Here is a 13406-nt window from a genome sequence, read left to right as displayed (position 1 = left end):
CATGGACTTTTACTGCAATGTAGTGTGTTACATGTGGGGAAGACCAAAAGGAAATGTTTCTCTGCAATAGGAGAAAAGAGATGGTATTGTCTTGCTAAGGTGGTGAGGAAATTCTCTTTTGCTTACTTACTATTACCTTTTTTCCCCTGTGCTCTCTGAAAAAAAATTATTTTGCGTTATCTTTCTTATTTTTGAGGATACCCTTCTTTTGGAACGAGATTGGGTTTTTTTTTGTTTTTTTGTTTTTTTTTTTTAAGTGGAATCTGAATTTGGCTCTGTACTGAACCTTCCGAAAAAGCGATGTGGCTGGAGAATTCATTTCGTATGATTGCAGAAGCAAATGATCTGAGTCAAGTGGCCTGGTCAGATAATTAAGCTACAGCAGAGAAAGCTCTCGGAGTCAGTCAGTTGTGATTATCGGTCCAGTGTGGTTGGATGTCTGATTCCTTCTGAAAAATTCGAAGTGGCTGCCTTTATTATCATTAATAGGGGAGTGCCAGCAACAAATCTGCAAGAATTACACTGCCGTTTTAAAGAAATCCAATAAGTTTCAGTTGGAATATAAGTTTAACGATGAATTGATGGCTGTTTATCTGCTGTTCTGCCCACCCCTTAGAATTTGAACATTTGTAATAATAATTCCCATGTTAAATGTCTGCCCTGTTTCTGAATTCTTGTGTCTGTAGGTAGTCTGCGACAGAGCGGCAATAGATATGTATACTTTGGGGCCGTCGTTATCTTTGTAGGTGGGTTTTTTGGTTTTGTTTTGTTTTGTTTTGTTTTGTTTTGTTTTGTTTTTTCTCTATTATGTGATTTAATGGGAAGTTTAATCATTTTAAAACTACCTCCAGAGCACCTAGGAAAGTTCCTTTAATAGTCAAGCACTACGTTGCTTCAAGTGCCTTGCAGAACTAAACCTTGGAAGCATTTCTGAAATATTTCCCCTGCTAAGCAAGAGGGATGTCATGAAATGAAACAAAAAAGGAAACAATATTTCATTTGTGTGGAAGGATAAAGTACATTTAATCTAAAACAGGCCAGTTCAATATTGATGGTTTACTTGTGGAGTTCAGCAATTTTAAAATAGAAATCTTATTGGTATTAACTCTACCACATGTAGGATGAATTAATCACATAGAAATGCACACGTGTTACTGTACATCGCAGCTATCAAAAAGCCAAAGCGCTGGAAGTTCATGGGGCTTTGTAACTTTGAATACAGCCGCCTTAATTTTAAAACAAAAACGTTAAGCTTCCGGCAACTTAGATAGTAGCATTTCTAATGTTTTTTAAACAGCTATTAATGAAGTCAAGCTGTGTTTTTCCTTCTTCTGTGTGTAATCATCTGCTCAGTGGTGCACTCTATAACTGGTAGCAGGAGACAGAGGAGTGGCCTGCTGTGATTGATGGGGCGAGGCCCAACAAACTGAAAGAGTCCCATCTGGATTAGGTTTTGGGAGCAGTCAGATGTTGAGAGGGAGGTCAGTAAGCCTTGCATTAGCTCCCCCTCCTTCAACACCCCGATCATCCACACTCATGCACACGTTACATTGCTCACACGCCCTCATCCATAATTGATGCTTGCTTTGGGCAGATGCTGTATGGCCTGGGACTAGAGCAGCTGCTAAATTTATGGAGAATAAAGGGAGCAGGATGGTACAGCAGGTATTTTCACTTTTATTTTCACTTGAAACTCTTTATTTTAGTCAAGCCAGGGCATTTCTTATAACCAGCTGCAACACTGCATGCAAGACTTCTAATACATGTTTTGTTGCTTAAGTCTGAAGGAGGGCAAACTACGGCGGTGATTATGTATCTCTGCTGTGCTTGATATATCTGACTGAGCCGTTCTTATAACCAGCAGGTTTACAGAGTAATGCTGCATTTTCCTTCTTTGTTTCCGTGCCCTAAGGATATGATGCAGTTTGGCTCATTTAACTACAGTATGAGAGGCTTTCTCTAAATGTGAAATATCTCTTGCCAAAGAAACAAAATGCACCAAACAGAAAATAGAGTAAAACAAACAATAAACTGTTAGTTAGACTTGAAAATGCAGGCAAGCGAAAAGGTTTTCATTGAATACATTTTTATGCTGAAAATGTGTTTTTAAAAAGGAACACTGCATAAGTAATGTTTTCTGTGCTCTGTCTTTTGTGTACAAACATAACAAGCTTACTTTATTATGTTTTGACACTTTTCATGCGTTTCTTAATTATGAAATTCTTTCAGAGCACAGGATGCTGAAAAGGCATGTTGAGATCGGAGATACAAGCAGCATTCTAAATTCTAAGCTTTTCTTCAAATGGAGTAATATATAAGAAATAGCAGTGACTGCACTTACCTGCATCATCGGAATGCTTTCTTTTTTTGTACTTTAGAGTTCAATGTTTAACCAGAAAGCAATAAATTTGATTTTATACACTGCCACGTAAAGCATATTTTTCAGTTGAAATGTGGTTTTCATTAAAACTCAGGCCAGAACATTTAGCAGAGCCTGACTGTCTGCCATCCTTTGTTCTTCTTTCTGTTGCCAGCAACTACTTTATTAAAAACCATGCACAAAGTGAGCATTAAGGGGTCATTTAATCTTAAAGATACTTGGAACTGAGTCTGAAGGGACAACTTCTGTTTAGCCTCTCGTGCCTTGGTTGTATTAAGCGATGTCTGTGTACTATCATCTGCAGTTTTGAGATTACTCTAATACCTGAGTTCATGGGCTAAGTTAGGATCAATATTTCCTGTTACTTTTAGAGCCATTTCATATTTTCAACTTAATGCATTAGATCTATTATTTCCCTTATTCATTTTAGTTCACTGTATTTTAAAGGGCACAATAAAGGGATGTTTTAGATTATTATCTTTAAGGAATTTCTCTTTCTTTAAAATCTATTCCGATGTATCTGACTTTAGTGTAGTCTGGGGTTTTCATCAACCACATGTATATACGAATGTGTGTTAGTTGACACTGCATTGTTCTTGATATAAATTCATATTCTAAGCAATACACTATTGGCTTGATACCCGTAGAAGTAAAGACTATGTTTATACCTACATGCTTTCATACTGCATTGTAATACTGTGTCTATTGAACTAATTGTGAATCATAAATTCACACTAATTTTAAAGGCTAGGAAAGACTACAATAGGCACCTATTTTAAGAAAACAAATCCCTGACCCTTAGTTGTTTACTTCCTAATGGATTCTTGGTTCTAAAGAAGTGATCCAGACCTCAGCTTCACAGGTCTAGTGAGAGAGGTAGCAGAGGCTCAGCTACATGGAGGTGCTGGGCTTGCCAGTGCAGTTTGCCATTTTATGGTAAATCTAAGAAGTGAATCATTTGAAGTTGCTGGTAAAAATAATATAAAAGTTCAACCCTCTTAATTAAATATTAGCTGTAATTAGCATTAAGTGTGAATGCTTTGAATATTAATTAGAGTCTCATGGAACTGCTGTCATGTTAATGAGAAACAGTCGGGGTCTCAGCAACATCTGGTTTAGGACTCGAGGTAGTACAAAACCTTTAGATCAAATGCACCTGGACATTAGCCCTTGGTCCCTTTGTTGCCATTATTGTTCTTTTTTAACAGCTGCTGACTCTAATGCCATGTTTAGCATCTGACATGAAGGAATAGCTCAAGGACCATCAGTAACCAGCTACTGTGTTTCAAAGGCAGCACAGTGAAAATGCTGATATAGGCAGAAGTTTGATTTGCTGTTTTTCGTTCTTGCCACTTGCTGAAGTCCTTCCTGAAACAGTTACTTAAAAAATTTAAGGGCCCCTGCCTCCCCCACAAGGTTTAAAAATACTTATTTAACATTTAATAAATGTCTCTTGTGTAATCCAGTCATCACTGGTTTTCACTTCATCTGGGTTTATTTTTTTCAATAGTGAAAATATTAGGTAAAAGAAATAAGAAAGGAACCTTGCCATTTTAATATGAGGGTATAAGTATACATTTACAAGAGTTTTTAACCTCCACTGAAATTTAAACAGGGCAAGTTTCAGTGCAGCAATAACCTTGGAATGATTGTAGATGTATGCAAATGAAACTTACTGACTTAACCCCGTGAAGTAGGTAAATGTCACTGTTTTCATTTGATGGTTGAATGAAGCAATGTAAACTACTTTCTCAAGGCCATACACGAAAATAGTAGCAAAGATGGGATTAAAATTAGGGAGGGTTTGATTGCTGATATAAAATTTTAACTTTTTAGGACACACTGTATGCCTTTTACAAAGGAATAATTAGTTTTCCCTTCTAAGCTTGACATGTTGCAAGCCTTGTTCCTGTGCTGTAATTTTGCAAATTCTTAAAAGCTCTTGAGTTTAGGAACACTTCAGGTCAGAGAACCGATCTCTGAATTAATTGAAATAGGCTGGAGATGTCCTTAAGTATGAAGTGTAAAAGAATGTCTTCTATTCATCCAGCCTATTTTGAAATTGACAGAGTATTTTAAAAACTAATTAAAGTCTTACTCGAGTACTCATTTTTATACTACTTGATATTTTGAGGGATAACTTTATCTTGTAAATCAGCTCATCTGAGTTTGGGATAGTCCCTGTAAAAATGGCCTCTGATGCTGTGTCATCTGCAGCATCATAGGTTCTGAAAGATGGTTCTGCATATTTCCTCCCCTGGGATTATTACTATTTGGTATAAGCAAAGCATTTAGTCAGAATTCTCTATTTGATAAATTAACATGTTCGACTATCCTTTATTATATCAAATATAAAGGTGGATCTATCTTAAAGGAGGTGAGGACATTTGTTTTTAATTGTAATATGGGAATGAAATACTGTTGTCTTCAAATTTAAAGCCTTTAAAGTTCTTTAACCTTTTTCTTTTGCAACATAGAATTTTTCTTTTATGTTAAGATTTTGAACTGATGCATTTTTAGAGTCAAATGTTTAATATTTTGATTGGATCTCTTTTTTTTTTTTTTTATTTGTCATGTGACAAATAGAATAATGTACTTCAAAGTAGTTCTGAAAACCTCATAGAGCATTATTCCATATAAATATTTTCAGTATACGGTTATGATAACAGCATGCACCCAAATCCTGCTGTGTGTAGGTTGCATATATTGTGTTCTGCAAATGGTAAATCATCCTGGGCCCCAGACCATCGACTAACCTTATCTGAGCTCTGTACTGGCAGTTGTGCTCAGCAGCCTTTAGAATAAACTGAGTTTTGTCCTCCTTCATTGTCTGAGTTGAGGCATTAGTTCAGGTAGATTTCTCTGACCTTTCTGTTAAAGAATAGTCTACAATTATTCAGAGAACAGCAGATTTGTATGTCTAATTATAGAAAGATTTAATACGGTTAGCAAAATGTATTTAATTCAGATAAGAAATTTTCTCTTCAAGAAACAAACATGGTGCCCTTTTCAGGCCAGCAATCTTAGCAGAATACGATCATCGCTTTCTGTGTTAACGTGTGCGCCATCAGCACTTATTTTCTCTTACACTACGTTTCTTCTTTTTTTTTTCCCTTTGATTTTTACAGGGTAATCAGGAAGCTACAGCACCTCCTGACACAATGGCACAGCCTTATGCCTCAGCCCAGTTTGCTCCACCTCAGAATGGTATCCCTGCAGAATACACAGCCCCACATCCTCATCCAGCTCCAGACTACACAGGCCAAACCACTGTTCCAGAGCACACGTTAAACATGTACCCTCCTGCTCAGACACACTCTGAACAGAGTGCAGCTGACACAAATGCACAAACTGTCTCCGGCACAGCCACAGTAAGTCAAGGTTTCAGCTATTTCTAACGCAGTATATTTCAAGTTACATGTGTATTTATTAAAAACATTTATTGTTATGTTACACTTACTAGTTTTGCACTTTATTTGTGTTCAGATTGCTCACCATTTCAAGGTTGAAAGTCTGTCAAAGTTTATCACTGAACTTGGAGAATATAATTTCACTGCTTTTGGAGCCTTTTAGTACGAGTGGGAGCTTTGTAGAATCTCTGGTTTCTTTTTCTACAGTATTAGACAGACAAAATGATTAATAGCAAGCCCACTAATTATATAATAAAGTTTGACTAAGTCAAATCTAGAAAAACATTGCTGAAGAGTGTTTGTAAGCATTCATTTGGGAAAAAAAAAAAAACAGACTCATTTTCTTATTTTTAATAACCTCTGTATTTTTGACACCTCCGAGTAGTTTTTCATAGAAGGGTTCATTGAGTGATACCGCATTGAAATGACTTGCAGAACTGTGTGAATGGGTATTGTGAAGAGCATGTCTGTAATACTGTATTTTCTAGAGAGCTTGTTTGTGCAGCCATTACCAAAGTTGTGTGTGGATCTGTGCTCGACAGAGCAGAAATGATAGACTTTCCTTCTATTTCATTTGTATATGAAGTTCTGAAGTGTCATGAATTATGCAAGAGACTCCTTGGATGGCCCTGCCTTGTAATTTAAGTCACAAATTTCACACATTGATAGTTTAGTGCTTCTGTCTTAATTCTAGATTGGGACTCAATATATCCAGTGCCAGCAGCTGGCAGATTTCTGAGCCATCAACCACTTAGGGTACAGCACACTGCAATCTGAGCATGTGCTTGAAACATCTTTTCTAGCTGTCCTCATCCTTGCCGCAACCATACTCCATACCTCATGTTACCTCCCTTTTCTCCCCTGGCATGTATCCAGTCTGAAAAGTTTTGTGCATTAGGGCAAGAGGAAAGGGAAAGCATGTTCTCTTAAAGGAGTTGTTCTGAAAATTTTTATTTATTGCTGTGTCACTAATTCCTTTATATGGCTGTGAACAAGGGCAAAAAGCAATAGCAAAGGGAGATTCCTTGGCATTATCATGGAGATTTCTTTGTGAAGTAATTACACAATTTTGTGGTTTATGCAGGAAAATGTTTCAGTCCTTTTATTTTTGACTTAGTAATTTTTTATTGCCCTGATTTGCCCTTGTCTTTACTAGTGTGAGAAAGTTGAAGAGTATCCTGTTTACCTGTATCTCATAGTATTCCTTGCAGCTCTGCAGTGTCCCCTCTTATTCATCTCTTTGCTAAGTTAACTTCCTAGTTCTTTTCACCTTTTTAAATTTTCTTCCATAATAATAATTTTATATGGTTCTCAAACTCTTGTCATGTCCCACTGTCATTGGTTTAGAGCAGGAACCCTAAGCTGAATAGATATTCCAGAAAAGATAGGTATTGACTAAAAATATAGTCTCTGTCTCTTTTTTTTTGTATTCTACTGTTTTGCTTGCTCCTTTGACCAGTGCTGCACACCGACCACTCCACTGCCATGCCCAGCTCAGCCTTTTCATATATTGAAACTGTTGCCGTTCAGTTGTGAAGTAAAGGACTGTCAGTGCTAAAATCAATGGTAAAACACCTGTCGATGCGAGCAGGACAGGAGCTCATCCCTCATCATTTATTGCTTTCAATTTATTGTGTTTCCTCACCCCTTCTTGATTTTTCAGTTTGAAGAAGTGTTAGTCTCTTTATCAGAAAAGTCAGGTATGCGTTTTTCCAACATCTTCCATGGCAAGGGCTGGTGAAAAATAATTTGGATTGTTTGCAATGCCCTTGTCGTCTTCAAGTGCTCTATTCAATCCCAGCTCTAGTAAAATCAGTGATTCCCTTGAAAGTTTCCTGATTCAGATGAACTAATAGGCTTTATTGTTATTTGGTTTTGTATCCTATGCTATCTAGTCTTCTTATTTCCTTTTTGCCTTCCTAATATCCAACTTATATTTCACCTGTCATACACTTTCTCCCTTCTGGTTCCACTTGGAGTGAATTTCCATTCTCTCAAGAATAACGCTTCAATTCCACTAACCTTTTGTATTTGGGGAATATAGTGGAGTTATTTTTTCTTTTTATTATGGATCCTTTTTTTTCCTTCCTGCTTCCTTTCTTACAGAGGAATGCACATAACTTTTTGAAGTAGCTCCCATGCTGTTTATAAAGAATTAGATTTCCATACTTTTGACTTTAGGGTATTTTTAAGAAAGGCTTTTTTTTTTTTTTTGGTTGTGTTTTAAAAATATATTTTTTCTAAATTGCAATGTTATATTGGGCGGTGTGGATACTATCCCTCCCTGGACAACAATGCATTGAAATTACAAGTTTGCAAGAAGTGTGTATCAATGGATATACATTTTTCAACAGAGCCTTGACATTTAACATATTACTGACCAGTTAGTTTTGCAAATTTACAGTCAAATATTGTTTGCAAAATTTAATTATGGGTACCTAGATCTAAAATCTCTTTTGCATTGATCTCATTAGCATTGCACTTAACACACTGTGGAGACATTATAAATAAATACATGCATGTGGATCCCAGGCAGATTTGACATGGACTTTGTAATATTGTGAAGATCCGGCTGTGTACATCTCTCTGTAGGTTTAATAATATATGTTTTTATTATGAAAGAGAGCTTCAATAGCTATGTGTCAACATGTGGTCTTTATTGTTGGAGAAAAAAATTGTTTCCTTCCAGTTCCTGCTAGCTTTCTAAATAGTTGGTTTCCAGTCTTAAGGAATTGAGTGGGTGGAATTGATGTGGGTACATAGTGGCATTTGTTTGGTAGGTTCCAATATTTTTATATAGTTTACTTTAAGTATTACATGCATTTAAAAGAAGAATAATCAATTGATCCATCAGTCACAAAAGAATACTGTTGTGATTAGTGTAGATTAGAGAAGCTATTGGAGGGAAGACCAATTTTAAAATGTTCTTATTCTCATGCGTATTTATGTACATGTGAAGCTGGATATGCCACTAAAAATGGATCTTAAAATTTTGAAATATGAAGCTAATAGACTGCAGGGCAGTTACCTAGTTTATAGAACTACTACCAGAAGTGACTTAACCTCATCCATGAAGGACTTTACACTGAGGCTGGGCACATACCCTGCCTTTCCCTGTGTGTCCCTGTTTCTTTTTGTCTGAAAGAATCATACGATGAAGCTGGAGCTCACGTTGGGTCTGGTGCAACCTAAACCCCAGTAAAGATATAAATAATAAAGATAAAAATAGAAAGGTTCCATGCAACTTCTCATGAATCCTTTCCTGCAACACAGAGCAGCATGATCCTGGCCTGGCTGGAACCTCTGTCACTATCCCCATTTGCTGCATATTGAACAAGATTCCTATCATTAGTTTTATTGCAGGTTTGCAATTTTGTGCACAGTAGAGTGCTATTAATATAGAAAGTCTATAGACTTTATTTCCTTATGAGTAGAATCCATAGGCTGTAGGAAAGGTTTCCTGTGTTGTCTTTGGTCATCTGGAGCCTTTTAAAAGGGGTATAAAGTACTACCAAGCTAAAAAACCAGTGCTTTAAACTGACATTGAGTTGATGTGGGACTTTAATGAATACAGCCCTGCAGAATATATAGTAATTTCTGTGTCCTGTGAAAGCAGAAAAATCTGACCAGAAGAGAATGTATGCTTTTCTTTGATTAAAACTAAAATATTTTGTTGAGTACTTAATATGAAGGGAACCTTTTTTTCCTCTTGGATTTTACTTTTTATAACAAAACATTGCACAAACCCTTTCATGCCTTCAGCTTCTCCAGGGAAGCACACATAATATCTGAGTATAATGCTCTGGGTATCTTTTGTCATTTTGTAGCACTGGCTTTCTGTGGACTTCCAGCTGGCATCTACTCTGTCAAAAACCATACCCTTTTCCTTACCCTTCTCTCTTAGTTTAATTCCAGAGTTTTCAGTTAAGAAAGAACATTTTCTTGCTTGCTTTTGCTCAAATTAATGAACAAGCACTTCAGAAATCACACAATTAATGAATTATGAACAAGCACTTCAGAAATTACACAATTAAGTAGTACAGAATGTTCTGATATTGTTAAGATTTTACTTTTCTTCATGTTATGCTTTACTAATTCAAATATAATTGAACGGACATTCATTTAGCAGTGAAGATGTGGGATTAGAAATGCTCTTGTACTTCCAAAAAATGTATTTCCTAGTGAAATTTTTAATCTATAATTTTGATAAAATAGTGTAAACCAGTATTCTGTTAGGGTAAGTATTGGTCATAAGAAGTGCTTAGATTGTATGTATAGAGATTGCTATCTTTGTATTTTGATGCTATGAGACAGAAAATATACAGGATAAAAGGGAAGTAAATTTTTAAAGACAGGATGATTTAGCTGAAATAATATAAAATCATCTGTAGGTAATAGAATACTGTCAAAAGTTACTTTCATTCTTCTCTGAATAATAAGGTTTTCATCTTTTTGGATCAATATGTTTGTTTAAATTTAATCAAGAAAGTAGTCCATCTGAGTATATGCATAATCAATACTCACCCAGTACTGGGTTATTTAAGTGCTGGTAGACTTTTGGAGTTGCATAGCATCTAACGTGCTTTTAGTCATTAACAAAAATAGCAAATTGCTTCTTTCAAGAAGGATAGATCAATGATAAGTGTGTTAGAAAGTTATGGTAAAAGTAACATGTCTGAAGATTTTGCAGAGTGGGTTTGAGCATTATGTTAAATAATTACATATTTTAAAGGATTTTTAAGTAAGGCACTTGATCATTTTAGGAAATATGAAGTCACCTTTTACCTGAGTACATATATATATATATATATATGCAAACATACGGTGCATGTCTGGTTCTGAGAGTAAAACTTGGCAATTTTTGCCTGTGGCTTTTCTGCATGACTTTTGCTGATGTCAGGGGGAGATGAGTATGTAAATACAAAGGGCGTTGACTGGGCACGTGTGGGAGAGCAGGTCATATTAAGTAGATGGTTGCTCTGATGTTTCCTGTTCTAAGTGTATTACACTAATAATGGACATAAATATCATGGTCTGGTAGAAACTAAGTTTGTAATAAATGCTTTGTGTTTTGTGTGTGTGTCTGCTCTAAACTTAATTCTACTTTTGCATTAGAGGAAACTGGAGGTCACTGTGCAGTGTTTCTGCCTTGGACTGTGACCTCGGCAGATTTCACAAGCTGAAAATCCTTGATAAGTCGTGCGTTTGGATAGGAGTCCTCAAGGGAAAATGCGCTTTGCTTGGAGGAGTATTGGTGATTCAGTGCATGGTACTTTTCTGTCTAAGGTGGTTCTGAGTCAATACCCAGCACGGCATTAGGGGATCCAGTGTTGCTAAGTCCAGTAGAAGACATGTTGTGCAGAGGCATGGGTTGTCTGTGATCATTGAAGCTGATGAGGTATTTTTTGCATGACTGTTATGTCTGAATTTGAGCTTGGTTACTACCAAAATTCCTCTTGTGGCATCCACTGAACTTGATACTTTTCTGTGTGAAAATAATTGAGCTATTAGGTACTAGATGTCTGTTGTTGCAGTTGCCCTGTTTTACCTTGAAATTTTGTATGTTCTTTGGGATGTAATGATTTCGAAGTTTGATGATTTCTTTTCTTGGTGTTAATTCTGTCCAAGTTTGTGCATTCTTTAGTCATGTCGCAGAGGTCATTTCTTCATCTAGGGATTTGTGTAGGCTGTCATAATCTGAACTGAAAAATATTTTACCATGTTTAACTTGGTTGTTTTGGGGAAGAGAAAGATACACAACCTTTGTTGATATTTCTTGTACTGATTTCTCTGTCGCGCTTTTTAATTTGGGTAAGAAAATTGTCAGTAGCAAGAATTTATAGTGAAGTGCTTTAGTGCATTGTCTAAGCCCGCAGGTGGGTAGACTGTTACTACCGGTCTCTGCAGCATATTTCTATTTTTTTATTAGCTCTTTTCCTGCACTGTTCTTTATTTAAGTTATTGGCGTAAGTGATTATTGGTTTTCCCCTTTCTTTCTTTTCTCCTTAATGCTTCATACTTTTCCTCTTTCCCTCCTACGGTTTTATTCCCGATCCGTCCATTTTCAGGGGGAATGGGCTATGTTAGCTGTTTCCAGAAATTCTATTCCATATTAAACAGTGGGCTACATCCTACTTGGTTGAGAGGTGTCTGACAATTGTTCTTACAACAGGGTGTCATTGAAGAAGAGATGTTTAAAACAAAGTTCTCTGTAGTTTGCTGGTTCGTTGTGTAACTGTGGTTGTGCTTGTTAGCCTTGAGGTAAACTTCCTTGAAGTCCAACATACCAGGGACATACACAGCGAGTGGAACATTTTTAACTTCAGCTTTTGCCCAGTAGGTTTTCATAGTGCACCTGGATCCTGGAACTGCCTCTTGTGGCTTGGGAAGAAAAGTGAGTGGCTTGCCTCTGTGTGTAGCGTCTGGAAAGCACACAAAGCAGAATTGCAGCACAGATATGACCATGTCAGTCATTTCTCTAAACAGTGGCATGTGGAGGCCTGTGCTCTCCCTGTGGAGGAGCTGGGAACTTTTCACCATGGAGCGACTGTCTTGAAAGTCAGATTTCCCCATGGATATTTTTTATTCCCAACTGCTATCAATGACCCATTTTTTATTCTATTTCAATTCCATATTTTTGTCTATAGAAGTTTGCCACCAGCATGCTAGGTACTTGATAATACTTTGACAGTTGTTATAGCAGTGTTTATTCATCTAAATCATACCCTGCTGGTGTAGGCTATTGTATCAGCATGGTATGCTATTTCATTTATACTACCCATTATATTTGGTCCCAACTGCTACTTGAAGAAAATATTTCAAGGTACTTTTTTCAAGACCCCAAGCGCTTCAGAGCGGCAGAAGCAAGAAACCTCGTCCAGCTCCTACTCTATAGTGAAGAGATCAAAACTGACATCCCAAATAGATAACATAATGCTGTGCTAGTTTGGTGAGGCACAATAATGACTTGTGATCATAGGCATTATTACTTCTAAGAGGCTTCCTTGCTGAGAGCCCTGCGTGTAAACTTTGTAACTCTGCCCCATGTGTATTTCTTTGCTTATGCTAAGGAATAGCAGGAAGATACTGCTCACTTCAGCAGCTGTATGCGTCAGTGCGTGCACTAAAATAGGTTCTTAAGGATACACAGAACCTTAAACCCACTGTTCTCTGATACTGTTTATAAAGCTCCTGTTTGTATACTTAGTTGTTTTGCTTGGTGAGAAGATAACCACCTTTTTTCCCTTGCGTTGCTGAGTTAACTTGGGCTTTGTTCCCAGAAAGTACTTGTCATTGTGTAGGTGGGTGTGGGGTGTGAGGCGAGCAGCCCTTGCTGTCAGTAGCTGTGCCACTGCATGCTTAGCAGCGTGTCGTGCGTTCTTCCGAAATCTCAGTGGCTGATCCTTCCAATTTAGGTATCACCTCAGCTTCTTTGTCTTTTTGATTCTCATAGCAAGAAGGGATTGCAAACGTGATATTGAAATAGAAGACACAAAAATTATCATTCTGGGGTTTTTTGAGATACACTGATTTTAACTTCTCTCATTATTTTTTTGAGTGCTTGAAATTGGTGCTGAAACTTCTCCCCCAAAACCAAAAAATCGCACCCGGGGATA

At 36.9% G+C, this 13406-nt stretch overlaps 1 protein-coding gene across 38 annotated transcripts in view; it reads left to right on the top strand.

Moving 5' to 3' along the window:
• The window catches only part of RBFOX1 (RNA binding protein, fox-1 homolog (C. elegans) 1), a 1244625-nt gene that overhangs the window by 1102401 nt on the left and 128818 nt on the right, over window positions 1-13406 (top strand). For 37 of the 38 annotated variants that reach the window (XM_014936484.1, XM_014936479.1, XM_014936480.1 and 34 more), the window contains one exon: window positions 5509-5751. In XM_014936484.1, coding sequence (XP_014791970.1) covers window positions 5509-5751 — 243 coding nt within the window. Of the gene's footprint in view, window positions 1-1528; window positions 1666-5508; window positions 5752-13406 lie in introns of those variants that run through there. The other variant, XM_014936494.1, reaches the window with a different exon arrangement.

The sequence above is a fragment of the Calidris pugnax genome, unplaced genomic scaffold, assembly GCF_001431845.1.
Source record: "Calidris pugnax isolate Ruff unplaced genomic scaffold, ASM143184v1 scaffold17, whole genome shotgun sequence".
Classification (NCBI taxonomy): Eukaryota; Metazoa; Chordata; class Aves; order Charadriiformes; family Scolopacidae; genus Calidris; species Calidris pugnax.
This window is presented reverse-complemented; position numbering and strand designations above follow the sequence as displayed.